Raw genomic sequence first — 25,884 nt, 5'->3', positions numbered from 1 at the left:
AGCGGGGTCGCGTCCCAGCCTCCGCCAGGCGTGCGGGTCAGCATGCCTACGTCGGGCGGAGAGCTTTCCCGTGGCGCCTCCTCCCCTTGCCCCAGGCCCGCGCATGGGAGGAGATTGAGATGAGATTGCTCTCGGATTTTTCAATCTCCTTGCCCTGGCAGCCTGCCCGGCCACCCTGCTCTGTGCCCTCCCACCGCCTCCCCACCACGCCTTGTTCTCAGCCTCGCTCCCACGGCAGCTTCCTGCCTTTATGGCCACATTCTTCCCCCTCTGCCTGCCTGTGCACAAGTTCACCGGAATCGTCCTCCTAGTTTAACGTTAATTACCAGGAGGCAAGGACCGCTTCACGTAAGGACCGTGACTGCCTTGAAAGCTTCGGTCCAGTGTCGACCCAAAGAAGGGTGAGAGTCAGGGACTCTCCATTGGTTCTTAAATTTGGTCCCGCAGGCTGCCCCACGACCTTCTCTGTCCTCTCCCGGCCGCTGCAGGCTGCTCAGAACTGTGTGGCTACCCTCCCTTTTCCCACGGTGGCGATGCTGCCTCTGCGGGGAGAGAGATGCAGCCGTTTGTCTCTGCTTGTTTTTCCTTTTCACTGTTTTCATCTTCATGCTGCCTTTCATTTTCTTGCTTCTTTCACTCCCAAACAGCTATAACTCCTCCCATCTTTCATTTCTGTCCTTCCTGTCCACGTGGGCAGGAGAGACTTCCTCTGGTGCCCGGCGACCTGTCTGTAGTCACCACAGCCCACAGGATTGTCATCTCTGTCTGTGAAGCCCCGTTCGCATGACAAGACCGTTCTCTCTCCCAGAGCTTGTGGCCTCAGCTTCAGGGTCAGAGAACTCTTAGGAAGGACTAGTGACAGGAAGCAGGCCTGGATAGGACTCAGTTTATTGCCGGCTTTAGATCCTTCGTGGGACACGGGGATTGGGAATCATGGCTTTGGGCGGGTTGTTCTGTTCCATTTGCAACACATGCTAACAGCTGGACTGGCAAGGGTATCGGTCACCGGTCCATTTTCGTTGGACACGATGCCCTCCACCTTTGTGCAGAGCTGTGATTCCACGCAGGAGGCTGTCTGTGGCAGCTTTAAGTAGCTCCCAGCCTCTCTGTGACCCGGGCAGAGACAGTATAATCTGCCATGGGTTCCCTGGTGCATACCCTCCCGGAGCAGGTGGGGGCAGGTGGGCAGTTCTTGATCCTGGAACAGGCATCCGGGCAGCAGAGGAGGCCTGGCGATGATACTTCCAGGAAAGGTAGAGGGTCTTCTGTAGGTGCGCCTCCCACAGAAAACACTTCAACAACAGGCCCTCTCTTCTTTGCCTCGTTCCATTTTTTTAAATGAGAAATAAATGAGGTAATAGAAAGACACAGAAAGAAAACAAGTGGGAGTAGGGGGCCAAGTATGGGGGTGCGGAGGAGAGGAGCGGAGAGCAGGGCAGCAGCTGGACTTGGGAGAAGCTCCGGGCGCCCTGGGCCGCGCGCCCCCCCCCCCCCACCATTCCTCTGGCCTCTCTCCTTTCCCTTCTTGCATGCGAACTAAAAGCAAAAACAAAACGTCAACAAAATGTCAACGTGATTTCTTTGTCCCACTTTTCTCTCCTCTGGTCCGTCTTGTCTCTGTCTGCTTGTCTGTCCCTCGTGTCTCACTCTCTGCAGAACCTCCACCAGCTAAAACAGATTCAGACCTTGAAGCAGATGAACGAGCAGCTGCAGGCCGAGAACAGGGCCCTGACCCGGGTTGTGGCCAGACTCTCGGAGGCCATCGAGGGCTCGGACCCCCAGGGGCTCTAGGCCTGCCCCCTCCTCCCCTCCTCCACTCCAGGCACGTTCCCTCTTGTTGTTGGTCCCGGGCTCTGCGCTCGGCCCCCAGAGCCTGCACGCGGGTTCCTGTGAAGGTCGGTGGTCTGCAGAGGCGGCATGGGCCGGGGCAACCCAGGGCCGGGGCCTGGCCTGGGCTGCCGTTGGTTTGGTGAGACTCTTCCCCTAGAGACGGAGCGCAGGTCACTCAGCCAGACGGGTCCACGCCTGCTTGTGTGTGGACGCGCACACGTTTCTGGGGGGAGGTCAGGGTCTCGATCAACAGCAATCCAAGTGCAGCCTAGTCCCTGGAGCAGTCGGGTTGTGCCTGGGGTGACGGTGACCAAGGGCAGGGGCCACACATTCCAGACACCTGGGGGTCAACTTGAGCACAGTTGTGCCAGGCATCCCTCAGAGGCAAAGGCCCGGGTGTCTGTTCAGAGCTCCCCTGCTGGTTCTGTTGTGCAGCTGGGCTGAGAACCGCGGCCCCAGGACCTGACAAGAACGAGCGCTGGGGGGGCACTGACCCAGCCCCGCTCCGTCCACCCCCTGCTGGGTCTTTCCATCCCTCTCCCTTCTTGGTGGGTGTTGCCCTCCTCCTTGTCACAGATCTGGGCCTGGGGATGTGCCCTCCCACGGCCAAACCCCCAGCCCCACTGCCAGCAGGGGGCTTGCCGAGGAGGCGGCAGGGGAGCGGGGGCTCGTCTTCACCGGAGAACCAGAAAATGCATCTTCTGCACTTGACGCCTGTCCCTGGATGTGGGTCTGCAGACAGGCTCGCAGGTGTGGCTCGTTTTCTCACCGCGGCGGCGTGAGGGGTCCTCACTGCTGAGCGGTCTCACTCTCTGATACGAGTTTTTAATTTGTAGCAACAATCCGATTAGTCCTGAGCAGGCCTGTTCTTCTTTGTGCCCGTTTGCTGTGTCTTCGGGGTCAGTAGCTGGCAACTAGTACCCACTAGATCTGAAGCACCCGAATTACTGTCGGGTGGAGCGGATATCCTGCTGGAGACGCTGTGACACAGAAACTTGAGAGGGAGGTGGCCCGCGGCCCCGAGCAGCCTGCCGGCCCTCCTCGTGACAGCACGTCAGGGCCAAGCTTCACGCCAGGAGATGAGCCAGCTTTGACCTGGGGCGGACGGGGCCCCCGGAAGATGGCCCGGTTTTCTCGGTTTCCTCCTGGTGGGGAGAGCGTGAGATCAGGAGGGCTGGTGACCCTGGAGGCGGCTGTCGTCTGAGGGCCTGTGCTGAGCCCTGTACTCGCCCTTTCTCATTTATTCCCCATAACAGTCACTTTTCCTATGGGAAAAACCAAGTCACAGAAGAAGTAACTTGCCCGAGGTCACTTGGAGGGTACGGGGCGGGCAGGCCAAGGACATCAGGCTCCGGGCCGGCTGCGCACCCACCGCCTGGCAGCCCTGGCGTGGGGCGAGGGGGCAGCCTGCGGCCCCTCAGTGCCGACTCCTCAGCAGAGCCACGCAGAGAGGCCCGCCCGGGTCACGGAGAAACCCACAGAAGGCGCGTGGGGATTCCGTGGGGTCGGGTTCCAGCATCCACAAGCGCCGTCTTCCCGGAGCCGGGCCGTTGTGTGCGCGTCGCCGTGTCTGTGGGCCCTTGAGAGGTGGGCGTTGCTCAGAGACCACGCAGCTTTGGACCTGGGCCTTCGCCACCCAGCCCCTTCCAGGAGGAGCTGCCGTCCCCACCGACGGGCGCTCGGGAGGGCCGGCCTCCCCCCGGGGCCGCTGCAGCGTCGGGACCCCGCGCCGCACGCTCCTCACCCAAGGTTGGAAGAGGTGACGTTGGAGAGGAGCTGCTTCGTTCTCTTTGTCCTTCCTGTCAGACTGCGGCAAACCGGGCACTTAGAAGCGGGGAAGCTGCGCAAGCTCGTCGTGCACGGCGCCTCCACGGGTGTCCGTGCGTAATTGGCCCGTGCTCACATGCGGCTCCAAGAACCCCCTCCGCCTCCTCCTCTCCCTCCTGAGCCCGCCTTCCTCACGCTTCCTCCGCGCCCCTCTCTTCCTTCCTGGCGCTCCCTGGAGCTGGCCGCGGGAGCTCGGGCAGCTGGGAAAGTGCCTTGGCCAAGTTTTTCCCAAAGAGTTGAGTCTCAACGGGGACATAAATCTCCGAGGCTCGAGGGTGCGTTTGTACATGCTTTTAAAGGGGAGCGGTTCAGATCCAACCTGACGAGCTGCCAGCGGTGACACACGGCCTGTCCCCATGTAGAGCTTCTTCCCACCCGGGGCTCCCGTCGTGGGAACACGGCCTGAGAGTCTTGCTGGCGCCCAGGCTGCCGGCCCCGGGGTGCCCTGGGAGGGCACGTGGCAGGGGAAGAGGAGGGAGGCCACGCCCGCGGGCTGCTGCGAGCCTCTTGGCTTGAGTGTCTGGGCAGTTGAGGCCAAGGGGTGGAGGCAGAAGAAGGAGGCCGGCCAGGCTCCGACGGTGTCAGGTCAGAGGTCAGAGGACAGGCCTGCTCTGGTATTTCCTGGATTAACGCCCTCTAACTGCATGCTGTCACAGCTGTGGCCCCCACGGAGCCCCTCTTTGTGAGGGACGAGGGCGGGGATGGCTTCTTTAGGTACAAACTGGAAAGCCAGAGAGGAGAGCGGCGTGCCGCAAGCGGCACAGCTCACGGGTGACGGTCGCGGCTTCCGGCCCGCGACCGCGTCTGCGGGGAAGGGGTGAGCTCTGCAGTCAGTGAGGAGCTGTGCCGTGCTGCGCTAGTGATGCTGGACTCGGGCCCTCGTCTGTGGACCTGAGGATGGCTGCGTCACAGACCCTGAGGCCGTCCTGGTGCTCCGATGTTCTGTTCCCTCCATACCAGTGCCTCGTGTGTCTGTGGTCTGTGCACACGAGGTTAGGTCTCCCTCTGCGACTTAACCTGCATCTTCCGTGAGAGGCTGAGGGAACGGTTCCTTTCTTTACGGGGATCTGACTGACCCCTGGGTGCTAACAGCAGAGCCAGAACTGGAAGTAGCCCTGGGAACATGGAGGGGCCTGTAGGTTTGAATGACTGACCAGAGGACACTCGCCCCAGACAAATGTGGGTGTGGATTTGTGTCGCCTTCACAGTGAAGAAGCACTTTCCCTCTGACCTGACTCTCTCTTGCCGCCAGCAAGGCTCGCACACCAGCCGTGCCCTCATCGGGACCCGTCGGGGCTGTCAGACACCCCCCACTTTCCCAGCCTGGGCTCGGGGCCGCTGCTCCCTCGCTTCGCGAGTTGCGCGACACAGTGTGACGGTCCGGGGAGGCCGGGCTGGGAGAACAGACGTCTCCACCCCCATCTCCCACAGCAGAGCCCCAGCCCCCTGAGGGCATGCTCGGGCTCCTGGGTGTTGGGGGGCTGGGTGTTAGGGCTCTGCTGTGGGAGATGGTTAGGTTAGGTTAGGGCTCCTGGGTGTTGGGGGTTGACTCAGTGGGTTCCGGCACACGGCACCAGAAGCAAGACCCTAAGTCGTCTTGGGGGTGTGATGGGAAAGCCGAGCTGTGCCCCCCACCACGCGTTCCCGCCTTCCTTCCCTTCACCCCATCACCTCTTCTGACCCTTCCCTGTGTCCCCAGCACACATGGCGCTGCCCTGGTTTCTCCGAACCAGAGGTGAGTTCCGGGGAGGAAACCCTGGAATGGTTACTGGTTCAGGAGAAGGAGAGGGTGGCACGCGGGGAAGGGGCTGTTCCTGCTGTGTGCGCGGGGGGGCTGTGGCCCCGCGCGGTACCGTCACCAGCCCGTGAGCAGGAAGAAGGGCACTTGGTCCCCGTCACCAGCCAGACTGACTCGCCTTTCCCTTCCGCCGGCAGGTCCTGACAGAACTGAAATCCGACAACCAGAGGCTGAAGGACGAGAACGGCGCCCTCATCAGGGTCATCAGCAAGCTGTCCAAGTAGGCCAGGCGCTGGCTTCCCGGGACGGCGCTGGCCCCGCCTCTCCCCCCGCCGGCGCCCTCCGGCCAAGAGGAGCCACGAGGACCTTTCTCTGGCCGTCGTCCAGTTGCCGCCTCTGCACCCTCCGTGTCCCCTCCTCCGGCCCCCGCCGCTGGGGTTCAGACAGTTTTCATCAAAGCGCGACTGCGATCCCTCAACCGTTAGAGCCGTCTGGTGGAGGCCTGGGGGTCGCCAGGCCAGCCGTGGACCCGGCCTCCGGCTGCCGGGCCTCTGGTCCACGTAGCACTTGGTCCAGGCCCCAGCCCTGCTGCCACCACCATGCGCTCTGATGTGGGACACACATGGGGAGGCCTCTGGAGCTGCCGCCACTAGATCCAAGTTGACAGTGACTCCACGTTGGGGCCCCTGCTTGTCCTTGCCTCTCAGGAACTGACTTTTCTCTAACTCCCGCCGGTGGTGGTGGAATTTTTTCTACCAGCAACCCAGTGGCACCTGACTGGTCTTAACGCCCGTTCCCTCCGTGTCTGGCCCTCTCCCCAGGGCTCAGGTGACCGGGCTTGCCTCTTCCCTTTCTGCCCTTTTACTTTCCTTCCTCCGTCCGCCCCGGGGCGCGTGCCCCGGGAGGTGGGCGCTGGGACAGAGCACCGACCCCAGCGGTGTGCCCGGGCAGTGGTACCGCCGGCCTCTCCCCGGCCAGGCCGGGCTCAGCTCCCCGCCGTCCTCCCCACGCAGCGTTTCTCTGCTAGAACACCCGCCTGCCCCACCTCCCTTTGACCTGGTCTCCTCTCCTGAAGAGAAGTGGCGCCGCTGTGAGGAGGCGTGGGGGCGTCTGAGGCCCCCCCCTCATGCCTTGTGCTGTGAGCGTGGTGGGCTTGATGGCATCTGGGGCGTGCCCAGGGGAGAGACGATTGTTTGCTCGGAAGCCAGCAGGAGGAACGAGTCTGGACTCGGAGTGGCGAGACCTGGTGGCCAAGGCTGTGTCCCAGGGACCCCACCCCGCCGTCAGGGAGCCTCTGGCGGCTGCGCCTTGATCGCTCGAAAGCTGGGCGGCTTGGATGAGAGTTGAGGTCTTCCTGAGGGTCCCCCTGTAACGTGACAGCCCTGCTGTACCTGCGGCTGGGGACCCCCGAGGTGCTGACGCTGCCCTGGGCCTGGAAGTCGGTCCCCACGTGCCCTGCTTTTCCCACCTGCCGCGTCTTGGCTGTCCTTCTCTGGACGAAAACCTGGACAGGTGGCTCCCTGGGTTCAGCACAGAATTGGGTCATGAGTTCTTGATGATGCCCCAGTATTAACACTTAAGTGTTTGCTTTTTGTAGGCGCTTTATCCCTCGGCTGGTTTGAGTGTGCAGGTCGCTTTGGGGTTGCCGGAGACATTTAGTGTGTAGCGGTCCGTTCTCAACATACGCTACCTCTGTCTAGTTTCTCTTTCTTTCCAGCCCCTTCCATGGCCCTCAGAAACGTCACATGCTCTTTAACCCAGAGCCATGATCAAGGTCCCAGTTCGGGATAGGAGCTTTGTCTCCTGGGGCAAAACGCCTTTCTCAGAGTGTGCAAAACCTTCCGTGTCCGGCCATTTCCTGCGAGGAGCGACGCCTGGGCGGGGGTGATTTGTGTCGTCGGGGCCGGGGGGGTTGCGTGGGGGGGATGCTGAGAGTGAAGTTTCATATCTTCCACTGTAGCGTTTCCTTTGTTCTGGGGGAGGGGAGCAGGCACGAGGCCTTGGCCTTGACCCTGGCTCTCCGGCACACCCTGGGTGCTGGGCCAGGACTGGAAAAGGAAACTGAGTTATTAGGACGTCACCTGGACTCTCTTGCATCAGGCAGACCAGGCAGAGGGGTCGCAGCACGCCCTCCGCTCCGTCTGTGCCTTTCGGGGGCGCGGGCGGCTCTCGGAACCCGGTCGGGCTGTGTCCCGCGCCTCCCTCCAGCCCTTCTGTGTCAGGCCTCTCCACTCAGGAAGCCAGGCTCTGTGGCTAGAGCCCGTGGTGTGGACCAGCCCGTGATCTCAGGCGCTCTCTCTCTTATGCAACTAAGTCTGTGAGACAGACTCTGAATCTGGTCTCTTTCCAGGCTGTGCTGGTCCGCGAGGTGATGGTCAGGGGCCCCCTCGCTACCTCTGGGGTTGCGCCCTGTCACCGCGGTGCCTGGATGGGTGGTCAGCGCTGGGGGGAGGGCCTCGTCGGCCTTGGCCAGCCGTTTTCTGGACAGGCCGCACCTCTGGGAGTGACAACCAGCCTCTGAGCGTCTGAGTCTCTGGCTGAAGCCTCACTGCTTCTCCCCCTCGTGCCTGAGGCCCCAGGCTGGGCCTTGGAAGGGTCTGAAGGAAGGATGCGCCCTGGCCTGTCTCCTCGGCCCACTTGCAGGGCGTCAGCTCCTCTGCTTCCCTGCGCTGAGCAAATCGTGTGCATGTTAGTGCCACTCGGGGCAAAAGGCAGCTGGAATCCCACTTCCAAGCCTGTGGACCCCACCAAGGTGTGTGTGAACTGCCAGCGTGGAGGGGAGCAGCTCGTCTCCGTCTCCAGGTTTCTGGCCCTGGAGCAGGCCTCTCGCACCCAGACGGACACAGACAGAGGGGCTTCCCAGCTTCCAGGCCACCGTGTGCCTCCGAAGGGAAAACCTCGGGGACTCAGCAGCTGGGCCAGTAGGGAGTGGGCCCCTGGTTCCATCCACTGGGTGAGCGCTGGCGTCCTGGCCTCCAGCACCACCCCTGACTCTGGACGTGGCGGCCAGCGGTCATAGGTGGTCCTGCCCCTGTCGGGGCCCAGTTACAAGTACAGAGCGTGGTCCCCATTACTGAGTTTTAAGGCAGGTTTCAGCACCTCGGAGGGTGTGTCTCCTGACCTTGTAGGAAGGCAGCTGTGGCGGCAGAACGAGGCCGCTGAAAGGACCGGGCGTCGGGGCCCAGGGCCAGCGCCTGCCCTGACCCGCCGTGCGGCCATCTGTGAAAGGGGGCTGGGTCGGTGGTCCTCAGGACCCCTTCTTGGCTTGAGAGTCTGTGGTTTGTTGATTCCTAGGGAGACCAGAACATTTCTCGCTCAGAGTTTTTGCTCTAACTTCAAAAATTCTTTTCTTCTCATTCAGATGGTTTAAGAGTGTGTCAAGGTGGGAAAGTGAATTCAGTCTGGAGGGTAGTGGCCGTCCCTCCTGATGGCCTGGTGAGAATATGCAAACCCGCGGGGGTGGAAACACGGCCTCTGGATGAGTGGTTCTCATGGGAGGGGCCCGGCTCCTGGCGTCCAGACGGCAGACCCGCTGTGTTTCTCCCCACCGGCCACTCAGTCTCAGCTCTGCCTTAAGCACCAGAGGGCCTTCCTCGAGGAAACCCCAGCCTTTAGTTTTGTGGGGCTGTCGCAAGCCGAGGTCCCTCCCCTGAGCAGGGCTGCAGGGAGTTCACACTAAAGGCTGCAGGACCGAGTAGCCCCCGGGGAGGAGGGGGAGGGCCAGGGTCTGGGGCCCGCATCCCTCAGCTTTGCTCGGCCCCCTGGATGGGTGTGTAGGCTGTGTCAAGGATGGCCACTGATCGCTTGTGCTCTGATTAGATTGGGCAGTAGATCAGCTTCACTGCGGCCCCGGGAACCGTCGTTGTCACAGCTGCTTGGGGGTGAGGTGGGCTCGGGAGAATCTGGACCGGCCGGTGGCCGCGTAGCAGGCGATGCAGCCCCTCCTGTGAGGGTCGTGGTCGGACGTCAGGTTGAGGAGGGGTCCTGGGAGCCCCTCCTTGGGAAGCACATGTAGAGACAGACACGGCTGAGGGTTGGCCTGATGCTGCCTTAGGAGGTTTCGAGCTCTGGGGGTCACTCTTGCTTCTAGCCTGTGTGCACACGCGTGTTTGCTACATGGAGATTTCAAAATGCAGTCTCATCACCCAGTTTCATCCAAGCGTGTTACTCTGTTAACTCATATCTTTTGCTTCCCCCCTCCATTCCCCAGAGGGCTTCTCTCTGAGCTTCTCCAATTAATCTGCTTATCATTTGGGACTGGGAATCTGCCAGAGTGACCTTTTCTGTTACTTCTCCAGATTTTCCCCTAATGCTCCCAGTAAACTTTTCCTGGGTGGCCCTTTAAGGTGACCTCACGATGCTCCTGTCTTTGCAAAATAAACACACCTTTCACCCTCCCGCCTACTCTCATCTTCCTCCCCATTAATTTTTTGCTTTTCTCACTTGGAGCTGGTGGTGCTTTAGAGGAGAGATTGTCCACGAATCAGCCCTGACTCTTCCGGTTGCAAAGCTGACTGGCTGTGCCACTTCCCCCTCGAAGGTGAGGTTTGGCCCTAGCCTGGGCGGGGCCCATGGGCAGCCTGGCCTCGTCTGCGCAGCTAGAGACTGAGTGAGTCCTCAGGAGGGCACCAGGCAGTGTCGGTGCGTCTGGGACAGTGGCTCATCTGCTGTTGCCTTGCAGGAGCGGGTTCAGGAAAGGCAGGGCCCCGGGGGCCTCGTTGAAGCCTCGATGGTCTCACAGAAGCAGGACTCGGGATGGGGGCAGGTCCTGGACGTGGGGTGCTAGGCTGGCCTCTGAGCCTGACCTGCGTCCTCTCTCCATACCGCGCTCTTCTGGGGAGGGGGCTCGGAGGGAAAGGCGAGGGGCTCAAGCCAAGACAGCAGGAGGTGGGCCACAGGGGTGGGGGTCCCCTTGCACCCCTGAAAGGCTGGGGCTGCTGTCAGGCTGGCCCCCAGGTGGGGGAGGGTGAGACTGTGTCCCCATGTCCCGCCATGGGGGAGTCTGACTCAGGCTGCAGCGCCGTGGTCCCCCCTCGTCCCCCTCCGTTCCCTTTGCCTCTGTCTTGATCGGTGGAAAGAGCTGTGAGACCCTCCCTGGGGTCTCCACACCCCCATTCCAGGGGTAGCATTTTGTCTCTGTTCACCTTACCCCCACCTGACTTCCCCTCCAAGAAAGCACCAGAGGGACCGTTTGAAGTCGGCTCCGTTGTAAATACACGTGGTGGGGATAGGGGTTTAGGGAGGGACCCAGATGCGCTTTGTGAGCTGAATGTATTTTTATGCAATTCTGAGTGGCCTTTCAACTCTGAGATGAATGATCTTGTTTTACTGGTTATTATATAGTATTATTAAGTATTCTGTGTTTGAAAGTTTGGGAATAATAATATCCACATCTACATGATGCCTGTAAACACAACAGTATTTATAAATAAGTAAATTGTGTTTTAACTTTGTGACTGTCTCCACAGTTTAGGAAATGGGGTTTATAGAACCTTACATAGGGCCAGCCTGTGGTAGTTTCATGTCACCATCCTTGCCACTGGGGGCCTCTGTCCCAGGGACGGCCACGGGGGCCAAGGAGGAGCCTGGGGGGCTCCCAGCCTCGGGGGTGGGCACTGGTGCTCTCACCCCGGGCGGCCGGGGCCCTGAGAAGGTGGCTTCCTTGGGTTCCCGGGGTCTCTGACCGCTGCTCTGTGCAGCACTGTCTCTGCAGGGCCACCGCTCAGTTCAGGGCAGCCGGAACCGCTCCATGGCTCCGAACTCTAAAGGCAGCTGGTGGGGGTCACTGGAGGCTAAGGTGCTCGGCCGCTGGCAGGGGGGCCAGGGTCGGGCCCTCCGTCCGTCCTAGTGCACCCCATCTGGTTTGCTCAGACCCATTCACACCCAGCGGAGGCCCCGTCACCGAGCTGGAGGTCGCGGAGGTGAGGGAGGGAGGCGTCTTCTCCCCTGCGGCCACCCGGCTGCTGGCCTGCGGCCCAAATCGGAGGCAAAGGATCAGGTCTGGAGTGAGGGCTCCTCTGGGTGCCCGCTGGGCCCGGGCAGTCAGCGGAGACTGGGCATCGCCTGGAGGCGGTGAGGCCCGGCCCTTCCCTCCTGAAGACTCCCCAGCCCTCGTGCTGAGCTGGCCTTGCCCCCCTCATTCCCAGCCCCTGCCAGGCCAACCTTACAGGCTCTGCCTTCTCGTCCCTGGAGCTTGGCCCTGAGCCGGACGCCCCGCTCCACCTGCGGCAGAGGGGCTGCGGGGACCTCCCTGCGGAGACGGCCCCCAGATCGCAGTGAGGACGGGTCACCCTTCCAGGTCTGGGGGCGGTGCTGCCCTACCGTCTCTTTCCAGAAAATCCTGAAGCCCCGTCCTCGGCCTCAGGAGTCACAGACGTCTGAAGAAGTCGGCTGCGGTGAGCTAACCGAGGGCTTGTAGGAACCGTCCCTCCTCTGACCCCACCCCAGGGCCAGACGGTGGCCGCGCCCCGAGCCCGGCTCTGCTGGCAGTGGGGAGCCGGGGGTCTAGTCCACCCCAGCAGCTGTCCTGAGGGCCCACGCGCCCACCGCCCAGCCGGACCTGGCCTGGCCTTCTGGTTCCTCCAGCCCCCGAGGGAAGAGCCGTGTCCCCAGCCTCACCTCCCGCGCGGACCCTGGGGCGGCTCCTGCTCCCCAGCCCAGCAGGAACCACCAGAGACCGCCCCCAGCGTGCTTTCAGCTCATTCCTTTAATAAGGAGATGCCGCTTATTACAAAAGAACATGTTGACAAGAGATGAGACAAGAACAGAGTCCACGGGGCGGGGGGGTGGGTGCTGGACATGGGTCCTTCCTGGGACGGCGAAGGCAGGGGTCCTGGTGGGGCTGCGCGTGCCAGGGGGCCTGGGGCCTGCCCGCCATGCTCTTGCAGTCTTCAGACCCCAGGATATCAGAAGCAGCGGATCCCGCCCTCGGAGAGGAAGCGCCAGGGCAGAACGTCTGGCTTCTCGGAAGGGGTCCTGGGGTCCCGATGGCTGAGGGGGGCCCTATGCACCCCCGGCTCCCGCCACCCCCCCAGCACAAGGGGCCTGGCTCGTAGCGCACAGGGCCCGCCTGCCCACCTGCGGCCTCGGCGGCGCTCCTGTCAGACCCCCTGCATTTCCCCCTCCTCCCATCAGGGCTGGCCGGAGGGGTCGCTCTCGTGCGTGGCGTTCCTCTGCACCGGGGCCTGCGGCTACTGTCCCTCCTGGTTCAGCGAGATGGCTCGGGACCTGGGGCCCCCTTCTACCTCCCGCCCTCCCATGGGACACCTGGCCGGGGCTGGGCCGGGGCGCTGGCGAGGGTCCCTCGTAGCCAGAGCCGCCCAGCCGCAGGAGAGAGCATGCGGGGGAGCTTGGCCTACTGTGCTCTCCAGCCCCCAGGGTCCCTCCCCACTGCCACCCTTGGCCCCCCAAGCCCCCAGTGTCACGTGAGCAGGGCTGGTTGTCCACCCGGGCGGCATCGGGGACCTGACCACAGACCCGGCCACCAACAGCTCCTGAGAACCCTCGTCGCCTGCACGGGGTACCCCCATGGCCCATCCACCCCCCCACGTGGAGTCGGACCGCAACACCAGGTGAGGGAGCCGGGCCAGCGGGGGCATCTGCTGGGGCCCCACTGGGAGACCTGGACACCATCCGTCCTCGCAACGTGGGGCTGGGAGCAGAGGTGACGATGGGTGAGCCCTTCACGAGTGTCCTGAGGGGAGCCCTGGGAGGATGGCCCCGCAGAGGCCCCTGTATGGCTTTTCAGTGAATTCAGAGAGTGGGAGGAGGGGGCACACCACACACACACACAGGGCACAGGGCTGGACGCAGGGCGCCGAGGGTCAGCTCTGCCCACGGTCCCCTGGTCAGACCTGGGCCAGAGGCCAACTCCCCCCCGGCGCGTGGCAGGGCAGGGGGGCCGGGAGGGCGAGGGGAAGGACTTTACACACAGAGTCGAAGGAGCAGTTCAAGTTGTGTAAAACGGGGCTGGGGGCACTCAGCATTGCCATGCGGTTATTTACACAGAGTTGAGACATGCATCTTGGTGGGATGAGACTGGGGTCGTGTTCACAGGTGACCACCCTCTCCGTGAGGCTCAAATGGCTTCAGAAGGTTCTTGTTGTCGCTTAAAAAATATATTCTTGTGTCTTCAAGTCACAGTGTCCCCCTTCCCAGTATTGCAGCTCGAAGAATGGGTAGAGTCCTGGTGACCTGTCCCTGCCCCGAGGCTCGGGGTGAGAGCGAGGCAGCAGTGGTCGCAGGACTGGCCTGCCAGACAGAGCATGGACGGCGGGGCAGCCTGAGTTTCGGGTGAGTCCCAAACAGCGCCTAGGAGGGACTGACTTACACTTTGAAATTATTGGTTGTTTATCTGAAATTCAAATTTAACTTGGTGCCCTGCATTTTTATTCGCCAAATCTGGCAACCATGTTGGGGGGCTGAGGGTCACCACGATCAGGCCTGGGGACCCTCCCCTGTCTGCCACCACCCAGGGCAGAACCAGAGCTCTGAGGCAGGAAGGGGGATGGAGTGGAGGGAGACCCAGGGACAGCCTCTCTGTGGGGCTGAGGGAAACAGAAGCCAGACACGTGGGGGGCGGGACGCCCTCCCTCCCCAACCCCAGGGGCGGCCCCCCCAGTTCGCTCACCCACCACCTCCCACTGCAGGGCTAGTGGGGGACCTGCAGCGACCCCACCCCCACCCCCACCCCTCACTGAAGCCCTGGGCCAGCAAGACCATCTCAAACCGATTCTAGAAGCACAAGCTACATATGGTTCCTGGGAAGTAAAAAGACCAGGCCTGAGGCTGCGTGCATCCCTGCTGTCCCTTCCCCCAGCCGAGCGACCCGGAACGTCACTTCCCATCCGGCCCGGCACCGGTCGCTCATCATCGGGGGCTTCCCCCAGCTTCCCCCAGCCCTCAGCTTGCGCGGCCAAAGTCCGGAAACGTGCCCAGAGCCCTGGCGGAGTTGGTTCCACTCTGGAATGATTATTCAAGGAGAAAGGAGGAAACAGAGCTTTCTGGCCTCACCTCCATTTTCTGGGTGGCACTGGGTTTCGTTTTTCATGGTTTCAGTCCCTTTGTAAAAATCGCCTCTTCTACTTTCCTCTCTGCAATAGACTTACTTTGGGAGTGAAAACGCACAGCCTGGAGGCCTCCAGAACCCCTCGTAGCCAACCTTAGTTCTGTCCCACTCAGGGCAGGATGCCGACACGCCAGAAACGAGCCTGGTGGCAGTGAAGGTGCTCTGTGGACTGGGTAAGGACCCTCAGGTGCAGGACACTTGGGACCAGTGTTGTTTCCCCACCTAGTTTGTGGGCCCGGTAGAGGCCTTCTGCTCAGACGGCTCCTCTGAGGCAGGGGCCCAGCCAGGACCGGCCAGAACCCAGGAGCACACTGCTCCCCTCCCGCGTCCCCTTGGCTCCGCACTGGTGCCCACACTCAACCTCCCTGCCCCTGAGGCTACCCACTCGAGGTGGGCCCAGAGCCGTAATCCAGCCGCGTCTCCGGGCCCAGGACCCCCAGAGCAGCAGACGTGCTGCGGAGCCTCTCCCCTTCCCGCCGGGAGAGAGGCGAGTCCTGGGCTCAGGAGGGTGGACGAGAATCCCAGATGGTGGAAGGTGGTCGGGAAGGGGCGGGAGAGTGAAGGTGGAGGGTGAGAAGTCAGCTCTGTGGGCCCCGGGGGAGGCTGGGGGGAGGGGGCCCTGAGGAAGCACCAGATCCCATAGCTCTGCAGGGGGGCATCCAGGCCGGGACAGCCCCCTGTGGTCCCCCGGGCCTGAAGCCTCACTCTTGTCCTACAGCCCGGGCCCTAGGACCAGCCCACAGTCTTCGTCAGGTCCCAGCTTCTCGGCATCAAGTGAAGAATGACTTCCTGAGGACCAAGGGCCACGGGCAAGCCTGAGCCCCACTGCCCAGCTGCTGCTCCTGGAGGAGACGGCTTCTCACCACCTGCCCGGCCGGGAAACGCAGCCGGGCAGGAACACATGCCTGCTCCTTTCTGACAGTGAAAGAGACGTCCCTCTGCCTCAGGTGCCCGCAGACGCCAGGGGGGCTCGACGGGGTGGGAGGTGCTGCCACGGGTGCTGGGAAAGAGGCGCAGCTCCGGGTCTGGGAAGCCTTGAGTGTTCTGGGCCGAGGAGAGGAGAGGGCCGGGGCCTGCAGCTGCAGAGACGAGGGCGGCTGAGGGGGGCCGCATGCTCCTGCCCAGGCTGCAGGTTTGGAAGGAGACTCGGTGCACAGTGGACTAACGTATATATGGCTTTTTATCGATGCTGGGGACACGAGGTGAGCGGGGAACGAGCACAGTGACCGCGGGGCAGAACCCGGCCCACGTCCTCCGCCACCGCTCGGAATGGCCGCCCTGCTCCTCGGGATTCACAGCAAGTCCCTCGGGAGTGCTGGGCGGGGCCTCCCCGCAGGACCCCTGGGAAAACTCAGCTAGCTGTCCACTACCCTCCCCTCCTTACCTGGGCCTCAGGGGAGCTAAGAACCTGTAAACCTTCTTTTTCAAGCCCTCCTCTGGCCCTGAACGGATACCGTGTCTTCAGACAGCGCAGCTCCACTTTGATTAAGGGAGAAGCACGGGCGGGAGGGGAAGAGATGCCAGTGACTGCTGGCTTCCGTCCTAGAAAGGGAGCCGACATCTGGGTCTCCCACCGCAAGGGCAAAGGCCCGGCAGTTTCATTTTGGCCTTTCTGGGAAGCGGGTCTTCTGTTTCTTTGCGGTTTGACATCACCCGTCAGCAAGGTGAGGTCGCGGGATGGACAGTCCCCGTTCAAGTCCAGCCAGTCTAGCCTATAGCTCAGGTCTGTGGTGTCCCGGGAAGCCCCCGGCAGCAGGAGGAGGTCCACGCCGGCACCGGGCTTTGGTCCTGGCTCTGCACAGTCCAGTCTCCCCGTCTCGCCTCCCAAACAAACAGCCACTCCCACACAGCGTGGGAGTTCCCCAGTCTGAGCAGGGTTCTAAGCCCTCTGCTCCCACAAGGCACCCTGTCCGCGGCCCTGCACGAGCACAGGGGATGCGCGCACACGCACGATCCCTGGCCGCTGGCTGCCTTCCGTCAGGAGTCAGGCGGTGCTGCCACTGCGTTGGTCCGGAACGCTCAGAAAACGCCACCGCTTTCTGCCGAGAGCCTCCCTCGGGGTAAGGGCTGGGCGGAGCTTTGGAGGAGGGGGGTGGCGGGCATGCAGCGAGGAAGCTCCCGGGGCGACGACGGGCCAGGCTTCTCTCACCTCCGAGGGGCCCTCCTCAGCCGCCGTTGGAGGGAGGGGGTCTTTAGAAAGAGGACGAGGGCAGAGGAGCGAGGGCACGGCCGCACACGGGTGGGCAGGGACGCCTCGAGGGCTGCCCAGCTGAGGCAGCAGCGGCTCTGGCCGCGGCCCCTACTTGTTCTTGCCCAGCAGCGCGTCCACCTCCTCCTCGGGCTTCAGTGAGTGCCACTGGGCGATGGGCCGGCGGGGGTTGGCCAGCATGTCGGACCAGTGCCGCAGCTCCGTGCCCGTGGCGCTGCTGCCCACGAAGATCTTGCCGATGGCTTCGTTCTTGCCCAGCTTGTCGTAATCCAGCACGGTGACCACCACCTGGACCTTCTGCAGGGGGCAAAGGGAAGGGCAGTGGGCAGGAGAAGGGCCCGGCGGCCGGCCCCTCCCTCCCCAGCTCTAACTGGGCGGGCAGGCACACAGAGGTGGGGCCCGTGCCTCTGACGCATTCTTCGCTTCTACCAACGACTGAACACAGGCCCCCGGCAGCGTGCTGAGCGCCTGGGAGCAGAAGGGCAGACGCATCCTCGCAAGGTGACAAAGGTCACACCCGAGAGGCCAGCAGGAGGCACCTCGGGACCTCAGAGGGAGTGACGTCCGGCTGGTGAGTTAGGGCAGGCTTCACGGAGGAAGTGACCTGGACTGGGGGGTGGAGGGGCAGCAGGGGCAGGTGGGCGTCCACCGCCTCAGCGGCTGCAGCCTCCCCACACACACGCCCTGCCACCACCTCGCGGCCAAAAGGAGGTGTCTGTGAGCAGCTCCCGCTCACCTCCCCAGAAAAGGGGCGGGCTGGGAAGTGCCGGGCAGGGCCGGCCGGCCGTCTGTAGCAGTCAGTGGGGGAGGCCACCCGCCCCCCGTCCACCCCTGCCAGCCCAGCACCTGGATCTGCTCGAAGGGGATCTCGAAGCTGAAGGACTCGTTGAAGTACGGGTTCAGGGTCTTCTTCTTCACTGTCGTCTTCTTCTTCTTGAGCCTCTTGCCGTTCTGCATCAGGTGGATCTTCACGTAGGGGTCTGTGCGGAGGCAGCCGGCGAGGCCCTGAGCACGTGCCCGGCCCGCCAGCCCAGGGACGGCAGAGCCAGCTTCCGGGCCAGGGCGGCCAGAGGCTTCACCTCTGGGACCCGCCATGGCTGTGGCCACCTGGAGCTCGGGGCTCTGCTGGGACGGGCCGGCGCTCAGTGAGGAGCCAGGGGGCCACTTGGTGGTGTCCGTCCTGGGCAGGGGGCACGTCAGCGACCCACCCCATCCCATCCTCCCGACCTTGTCAATGAGCAACGAGGCCCAGAGAAGGGCACCCGTCTGCCCGAGGTCACACGGGGGCTCAGGGACAGAGCTGGGCTGGCGGGAACCTGAGCAGTTCAGGAGGCCGGGCAGTCGCACCCCCCAGCCCCGCCCAGAGCCCCTTCCAAGGCAGGGCCACCCCCATCTCCCCCACCCCCGGTAGAAGGGCCCACGTCAGGCCGAGCCCTCCCACCGCCTGCCCTCCCTGTCCCTGCCTCACCTGGGGGTGACGTCCCTGACCCCTTCCCTCCAGAGCCCACAGGGAGAGCAGCAGAAAGGCAGCTCTCAGCGGGGCTCCCCGCCCCGTCCTGCCCTGAGGACCCAAAGCCGCTCAGACAGCCTGTGTGTCCCGCGCATCTGAGGCCTGCTATCCAGGTCGAGGGCTCTGGGCCGCGACCGGCTGGCAGGTGCCCCCGATGGCGGCCAGAAGCCACGCACACACCTGAAAGGCCACCCACGTCCATCTTCTTGAGGTTCTTGGCCTCCAGGATGCAGACGGTGAGCTTCCCAGCCGTGGGCACGTAGCGCAACGAGGTGCAGATGTCACCCAGCTTCTCCGGCTGTCGGGGGAAGGGGACGCGGTCAGCGCAGCAGTGCCTGTGTCCAGCACAGCTGACCCCCTCGGGGCCTCGGCCAGGGGTGGCACAGCCCTGGCCGTGACAGGTGGACACTGCAGTGCCGAGGACAGGCTGCTGGCGGCGTGGGGTTTGCCGGGGCCCCTCCCCAGCCTGGCAGGTGGCGGAGGGGGACGAACAGGGGATGCGGGGAGCCCCCCTTCCTGATCACAGCCATCCCACTTGCAGAGCGAGCTGCGGTCCTCCAAGCCCTCGGCATCCCTTTCCTTGTGTTAGCGTCACAGGGCAAGGACCTCGTGACTAGCAAGAGGGGGCTCCTGGGCCCGAGAGCTCGGCCGGCGCCACGGCACAGTCGAGGCTTCTCAGAGGCGGGCCTCGGGGCCCAGGCTGGCCGCCTCACCCACAGCCCGGTCAGGGTGCTGACCCTTCCTCCGGGCGACCTGCATGGACTCGGCCAACACGCCCGGCTGGTGCTGGGAAGGGATGGGGGCTAAATGGGGGCTTTGGTACACAGTAGGTGCTCAATAAATATGTGGCGAATGAGTGCGTGCGTGCTGTGGCAGTTTCTAGGAAGACAGGCCCCCCCTTGCTGAGAATCCTCTAGAACAATGTGGGCTCTCCCTGTGGGTGAATTTGGTCCCCAGGTGGGTCGCCGGCCCTAAGTGGCCCCAAAGCCACGGAAGAAACACGAGTGACGCGTCCTGTCCCCGAGGTGCCCCCTCGTCTGCAGACACAGAGCCGGGGGCGTGGGGCGGACCCGCCAAGCTCTCCTGCCCTCACCTCCTCCTTCTCTCCGCCCTGCAGGTCCCTCCACTCCTCGATGGGCTGCCCCAGGTCCACGGTGTTCATGGGCACCTTCACCTCCCCGATGATGTCGTGTTTGGAGAAGCGGTCAAAGTCGTAGATGGCCATCACCAGGGTCTTGCCCCCCAGCTCCTGGTAGGGCACCTGCAGGGCACAGGCAGGATGGAGGGGTCAGGGCAGCTCGGGGCCTCTGGGGGCCCTGCAGGACACCTGCCAAGTCTGCGGACACCCGGGCTCGGGTCCAGGCCGAGCTGGTTCTGGGCCTCAGCCACAGCCCAGGACCAGGGGAAGGTCCGCAGCGGGCCAGCCTGTCACCTTGAAGGTGAAAGTCTCGTTGAAGGCAGGGTTCAGCGTCTTCCGATGGACTTTGGTCTCATATTTCTTCTTCTTGTCTGGAAGGAGGAAGACCTTGACATAAGGGTCCGAGGTGCCGCCCATGTCCAGGGCGGGCAGCTCCGCGGCCTGCAGGACGCCCACGGTGAGCTGTGGAGTGAGTGGGCGCCGGGTCAGCCCCGAGGGGGCGGGCAGGTGGGTGCCGGACAGGAAGTCGGCCTCCATCTCCCTCCCCGGGGAATCGGAGTAACACGGGGGAGACGGTCGCCGCGAGGTGACTGGTCTGCCCGAGGAGGGCGGCACGTGGACGGCGGGTAGCACAGCCCTTCTTCCCTACAGCCGGGGTGCCCGCCCCGTGGAGCCCTGGGGGCCGCCCCCGCCCCGCACACCTGGTTGGCCTGGAAGTCGTAGTCCAGGGAGAACTGCAGCTTCCCCAGGTTCTCCGGCTCCTCGGCCTCACCCTCGCCCTCGCCCTCCGTCAGGCCCGTCTCGGCGTCGTCATCGTCCTGGGGGGCTGAGGAGGGGAGGGAGGGTCAGGGGAGAAAAGGCGGGGTGCCTGCCCCCGTGCAGACCCCAACCCAGAGCTGGAGGGGCTCCGTCGGGCCCCGCTTCCCCTCAGCCCCCAGCCCGGCCCTGTCCCTGCGGGGCCAGCACGGCCCAGATGCCACGCGGCTTCTTGAGTGGCGGAGCCTCCCTGTGACCCCTGCCCCGCCCCCAGCTCAGGCCACCACGTGGGCAGCACGTACCAGGCGTGCAGGCCGGGCGTCCAGGCCAGGCGAGTCCACAGGTGGGAGGAGAAGGGAGAGAGTGGTAAGAAAATCCTGCAGCTCAGACCAGCCGCATGGCAGGGCCGGGGCCCCCACAGGCTCACACGCACACGCACGTCCACGTGCGTGCTCACACACGCTCTCACACACGTGTGCACGTGCACGCGCAAACTCAAAGGCCACGGCCCCTGGCTGACCTCCTGAGATCAGCCCTCCTTCCTCCCTCCACACTGATTCCTTGAGCAAGAAATTCCTCCCAGAACAAACATGGGGAAAGTGAGGCGCCCGGGGCCTCTGCAAACTTAAAAGGAGACACAGGTACATCAGGGCGTCTTCCAGGCTGCTCCCTGAAAGATGGGGAGAAGAGCCACGTCCTTGTGGACGAGAGACGGACCCACAGGGCCCCACAATGAGGACATGGTCCAGCAGCCCTGCCGGTGGGAAACCGGGTCACATGATGGTGGCTTCCTGGTGGGCGGGGGGGTCTCTCTTCCCAGCATTTTGTCCCAACGGCCTCCTTTCGGGTCCGTCAAGGACAGTCCCTGCTGACCTGAGCGAGCTCTTCCCACCTGGAGAGCATCGAGGGGCCTCTGGTCGCCCGGCCCCGCCTACCTGGCCACCCTTCATGTCCTTCATGTTCATGGCGTTCTTGGCGCCCTTGCCCTTCTCCTTCTTGTTCTTCTTCTTCTTCCAGCAGCACTTCTTGCAGATGCAGAAGCAGCAGGTGAGGAGCAGAAGGCCCAGGAGCACCGCGATGGCGCCCAGCGCCCAGGGGGGCACTGCCCACAGGGAGATGGGGTCAGCGGCGCTCTGGCAGCCCCGACCCCTCAGGGATAGAAAGCTGGGTCGGGGCCCGGCCCTGCTGCCGCACCCCGCGTTGTAAACCCACGTTAAGTTGCATACTTCGGTGCCCTCCCCTTTCTGCCGCCCCAGCGGGGACAGCCTGTGACAGGGACAGCAGCCAGGCGCATACCACGGGGCCCCCATCTGGGCTCTGCTGAGATCTAACGACTGTGACCCTTGGAACTGCGGCTTACACGAAGGATGGGAGGGTCCTCATCAGACCCCGGTGGGGTAGGAAGGCCCGGCCCTCAGGCGCAGTCCTGAGAGGGCTGAGCCTGCTCCAGGAGGCCGGGCTCAGAGGGCCCGCGGGTTTGGGGAAGTGCGGGGAGGGGCGGGCCGCGGGCTGGCCGGGGCTGCTCTCCGAGGTGCTGAAGCACCGCCTCCCACCAGTGGGGCTGCTCCCCGAATCCGGACCTCGGGTTTCTCCCCACAGCCTTTACCAGAAATCCAGGAAGCAGTAGGGGGTTTTATTTTCTGTCTTGCAAAATAAAGTGGTTTTAAAGTATGACTGGAAAACTTGAATAGTGATTTCTGTTTCATAATTTTTTATCTTCTTTTGGTTCCATCTTTTGACAGATTTCTAAGTATAAGAACGTTTATCCCCCCTGGAGGGTAGGGCACATAAACCCCCTTGTTCCCTTCATTAGTGCCAGACCACACTGCCCCCCATTCCTGAAGGGGATCCCCAAATAATCCAGCCTCGAGTCCAAACAAACATTAGGAAAGATCGCAGCTGTCACACCCCCATGGTGCACCCCCCCACCCTCGCCCCCAAGCTGCATACAGATCGATACTCACGAGGGAGCTTGACCATCTCATTGAAGAATCGGTCCTTCAACGTGGCAAACAGGTCCCCCTTGCCCTCCCTGGCGCCTCCACTCTCGGTGGAGTTGTCCAGGGGCTCAGCAGGCGTGGTGGTGGTGGTGGTGGTGGGAGCCACCATGGGCTCCTGGTTCCTCTTGAAGATGTTCCTCATGGTGGCAGAGGGACGGCTATGGGTGAAGGGGATAGGATGAGCATCCCGCGGGCCCGAGTGCAGACGGCTCTGCCCACGGGCCAGGAGAGGCTCTTCCAAAAGCTAAAGACTGTTTATGAATAAAGGCCATTACAACAAACCCACAGCCAACATCATTCTCAATGGTGAAAAAATTAAAGCATTTCCTCTAAGATCAGGAACGAGACAAGGATGTCCACTCTCGCCACTATTATTCAACATCGTTTTGGAAGTCCTAGCCACGGCAATCAGAGAAGGAAAAGAAATAAAAGGAATACAAATTGGGAAAGAAGCAGTAACACTGTCCTTGTCTGCAGATGACATGATACTATACATAGAAAACCCTAACGATGCAACCAGAAAACGACTAGAGCTCGATGAATTTGGTAAAGTAGCAGGGTACAAAACAAATACACAGAAATCTCTTGCATTCCTATATACTAACAATGAAAGATCAGAAAGAGAAATCAAGGAGACAATCCTATTTACCACAGCATCAAAAAGAATAAAATACCTAGGAATAAACCTACCTAAGGAGGCAAAAGATCTGCACTCAGAAAACTGTAAGACACTGATGAAAGAAATCAAAGATGACACAAATAGATGAGAGTTATAGAATGTTCTTGGATGGGAAGAATCAATATTGTCAAAATGACCATACTACCCAAAGCAATCTACAGATTCAATACAATCCCAGTCAAATTACCAATAGCACTGTTCACAGAAATAGAACAAAAAATTTCACAATTTGTATGGAAACACAAAAGACCCCAAATAGCCAAAGCAATCTTGAGAAAGAAAAACGGAGCTGGAGGAATCAGGCTCCCTTACTTCAGACTATACTACAAAGCTACAGTAATCAAGACAGTATGGTACTGGCACAAAAACAGAAATACAGATCAATGGAACAGAATAGAGAACCCAGAAATAAACCCACACACCTGTGGTAAATAAATCTATGACAAAGGAGGCAAGGAGAAAAGACAGTCTCTTCAATAAGTGGTGCTGGGAAAACTGGACAGCTACACGTAAAAGAATGAAATTAGAACATTCTCTAACACCATACACAAAAATAAACTCAAAATGGATTAAAGACCTAAATGTAAGACTGGGTACCTTAAAACTCTCGGCAGAAAACATAGGCAGAACACTCTTTGACATAAATCGCAGCAATATTTTTTTTGATCCACCTCCTAGAGGAATGAAAATAAAAATGGGACCTAATTAAACTTTAAAGCTTTTGCACAGCACAGGAAACCATAAACAAAACAAAAAGACAACCCAGAGAATGGGAGAAAATATTTGCAAATGAAGCAACCAACAAGGGATTAATCTCCAAAATATACAAACAGCTCATGCAGCTCAATATCAAAAAAACAAATAACCCAACCAAAAAATGGGGTTAAGATCTAAATAGACATTTCTGCAAAGGCATACAGATGGCCAACAAACACATGAAAAGATGCTCAACATCACTAATTATTAGAGAAATGCAAATCAAAACTACAATGAGCTATCACCTCACACAGGTCAGAATGGCCATCATCAAAAAATCTACAAACCATAATGCTGGAGAGGGTGTTGAGAGAAGGAAACCCTCCTACACTGCTGGTGGGAATGTCAATTGATACAGCCACTATGGAGAACAGTGTGGAGGTTCCTTAAAAAACTAAAAATAGAACTACCATATGACCCAGCAATCCCACTACTGGGCATATACCTGGAGAAAATCATAATTTGAAATGATACCTGCACCCCAATGTTCACTGCAGCATTCTTTACAATAGCCAAGACATGGAAGCAACCTAAATGTCCATCAACAGATGAATGGATAAAGAAGATGTGGTACATATATACAATGGAATATTACTCAGCCATAAAAAACCAAAATAATGCCATTCACAGCAACGTGGATGGACCTAGAGATTGTCATACTGAGTGAAGCCAGACAGAGAAAGACAAGTATCATATGATATCACTTATATGTGGACTCTTAAGAAATGGTACAAATGAACATATTTACAGAACAGAAATAGAGTCACAAATGTAGCAAACGAACTTATGGCTAATAGGGTGGGAGGGGGGCTGGGATGAATTGGGAGGTTGTGATTGATATATATACGCTACTATATATAAAATAGATAACTAATAATAACCTACTGTATAGCACAGGGAACTCTGCTCAATACTCTGTAACGACCTATACGGGAGAAGAATCTAAAAAGAGTGGATTATGTATATTTATAACAGATTCACTCTGCTGTACAGCAGAAACTAACACAACATTGTAAATCAACTCTACTCCAATAAAAATTAATTTTAGAAAAAAGACTGTATTAGCTGGGACTTCCCTGGTGGCGCAGTGGTTAAGAATCCGCCTGCCAATGCAGGGGACACAGATTCGAGCCCTGGTCCAGGAAGATCCCACATGCCGTGGAGCAACTAAGCCCACGAGCCACAATTACTGAAGTCCGTGCGCCTAGAGCCCGTGCTCCGCAACAAAGAGAAGCCACTGAAATGAGAAGCCCGCGTACGGCAATGAAGAGTAGCCCCCGCTCGCTGCAACTAGACAGAGCCCGCACGCAGCAACGAAGACCCAACGCAGCTAAAAATAAATAAAATTAAATATATATATATATATATATATATGAGTCCCTGTTTAAAAATAAATAAATAACAATAAAAATTTAAAAAGACTGTATTAGTCGTAATCCCTTTAAGTCCCAGGGCACTTCCAGCAGTAGCAACACCGTGAAGCAGCAACCACAGGGCCACCAGCCGCTTCTCCCCAGACTCACGCACCAGCCCGTTTCACAGATGCAAAAACAGAGGCCCAGGGCCTAGGCAGCCCCCGCCACTTAGCTCACAAGTCCTGGAATTGAGGTTCGAACCAGTCACCTGAGCCGAGAGCCTGCAAAGCACGCGGCTCTCCTGCGTCGGGCTGCACCCAAGCACTCCACCCAGGAAGGAGCGCGGGCGCAGCGAGGACTCTCGAGCCGCCTCCTCCCTGCGTGACAGCGCCCGGCACCCCCACCCTCCTCACCTCCGTGCCTCATGCTCCCTCCGCACCCACCCAGGGTGGGTTTCAATCTCTCCTCCAGGAAGATGGCACCCAAGTCCACCCCCGCAGCCCCTTCCTCCCCGGGGTGTCGGGGTCCCTTGCCAGCCCTGCCCCCTCTACACAGCGGCACATCAACTTCCTACTCAAACCAGGGCTGCCCATTAATAACAAAAGCCATCCAGGTTTACGGGGGAGGGAAGGAGACTAAGGGAGACATTCCCCAGGATCCTACCTTCCAGAGATAACACAGGTTAGCGTCCTTGGAGAAGCTTCTAACGGTATTTTTCTCTGAGGGTGTTTTACATGTTGCGATCATACTATATGTAATTTGGTATTCTGCCCTTTTTTCACATAAAATTTTGTCACAAGCATTCTCCTTTATCATTAAAAACTTCCTTTGTGGGCTTCCCTGGTGGCGCAGTGGTTGAGAGTCCGCCTGCCGATGCAGGGGACGCGGGTTCGTGCCCCGGTCCGGGAAGATCCCACATGCCGCGGAGCGGCTGGGCCCGTGAGCCATGGCCGCTGAGCCTGCGCGTCCGGAGCCTGTGCTCCGCAACGGGAGAGGCCACAACAGTGAGAGGCCCGCGT

The 25,884-nt window shown here is 60.6% G+C and overlaps 2 protein-coding genes and 1 long non-coding RNA gene across 12 annotated transcripts in view; 2 read left to right on the top strand and 1 right to left on the bottom strand.

Moving 5' to 3' along the window:
- The window catches only part of PPP1R12B (protein phosphatase 1 regulatory subunit 12B), a 192,901-nt gene extending 185,639 nt beyond the window's left edge, over positions 1-7,262 (top strand). For all 5 annotated transcript variants that reach the window (XM_079934558.1, XM_079934557.1, XM_079934551.1 and 2 more), the window contains one exon: positions 5,593-7,262. In XM_079934558.1, coding sequence (XP_079790684.1) covers positions 5,593-5,679 — 87 coding nt within the window. In that variant the 3' untranslated portion in view covers positions 5,680-7,262. The remainder of the gene's footprint in view (positions 1-5,592) is intronic.
- An 87-nt stretch (positions 7,263-7,349) lies between these two features.
- LOC307175188 lies at positions 7,350-15,721 on the top strand. The gene is made up of 5 exons (XR_013824262.1): positions 7,350-11,790; positions 12,886-13,687; positions 14,497-14,635; positions 15,181-15,409; positions 15,588-15,721. It is a non-coding gene; the product is annotated as an uncharacterized lncRNA (long non-coding RNA).
- Positions 15,722-16,744: 1,023 nt separating this feature from the next.
- The window catches only part of SYT2 (synaptotagmin 2), an 83,592-nt gene continuing 74,452 nt past the window's right edge, over positions 16,745-25,884 (bottom strand). For 3 of the 6 annotated variants that reach the window (XM_079900017.1, XM_079900015.1, XM_079900016.1), the window contains exons 2-7: positions 22,040-22,233; positions 21,011-21,177; positions 20,021-20,137; positions 19,614-19,781; positions 19,275-19,442; positions 17,864-18,479 (exon numbers count right to left, since the gene is read on the bottom strand). In XM_079900017.1, coding sequence (XP_079756143.1) covers positions 17,997-18,479; positions 19,275-19,442; positions 19,614-19,781; positions 20,021-20,137; positions 21,011-21,177; positions 22,040-22,217 — 1,281 coding nt within the window. In that variant the 5' untranslated portion in view covers positions 22,218-22,233 and the 3' untranslated portion in view covers positions 17,864-17,996. Of the gene's footprint in view, positions 16,969-17,517; positions 17,652-17,863; positions 18,480-19,274; positions 19,443-19,613; positions 19,782-20,020; positions 20,138-21,010; positions 21,817-22,039; positions 22,234-25,884 lie in introns of those variants that run through there. The other 3 variants (XM_079900018.1, XM_079900014.1, XM_079900013.1) reach the window with 3 other exon arrangements.

This window comes from Stenella coeruleoalba (assembly GCF_951394435.1).
Source record: "Stenella coeruleoalba genome assembly, chromosome: 1".
In the NCBI taxonomy this organism is placed as follows: Eukaryota; Metazoa; Chordata; class Mammalia; order Artiodactyla; family Delphinidae; genus Stenella; species Stenella coeruleoalba.
Note: the sequence above shows the minus strand (reverse complement) of the source record. Positions and strands in the feature narration are given on the sequence as shown.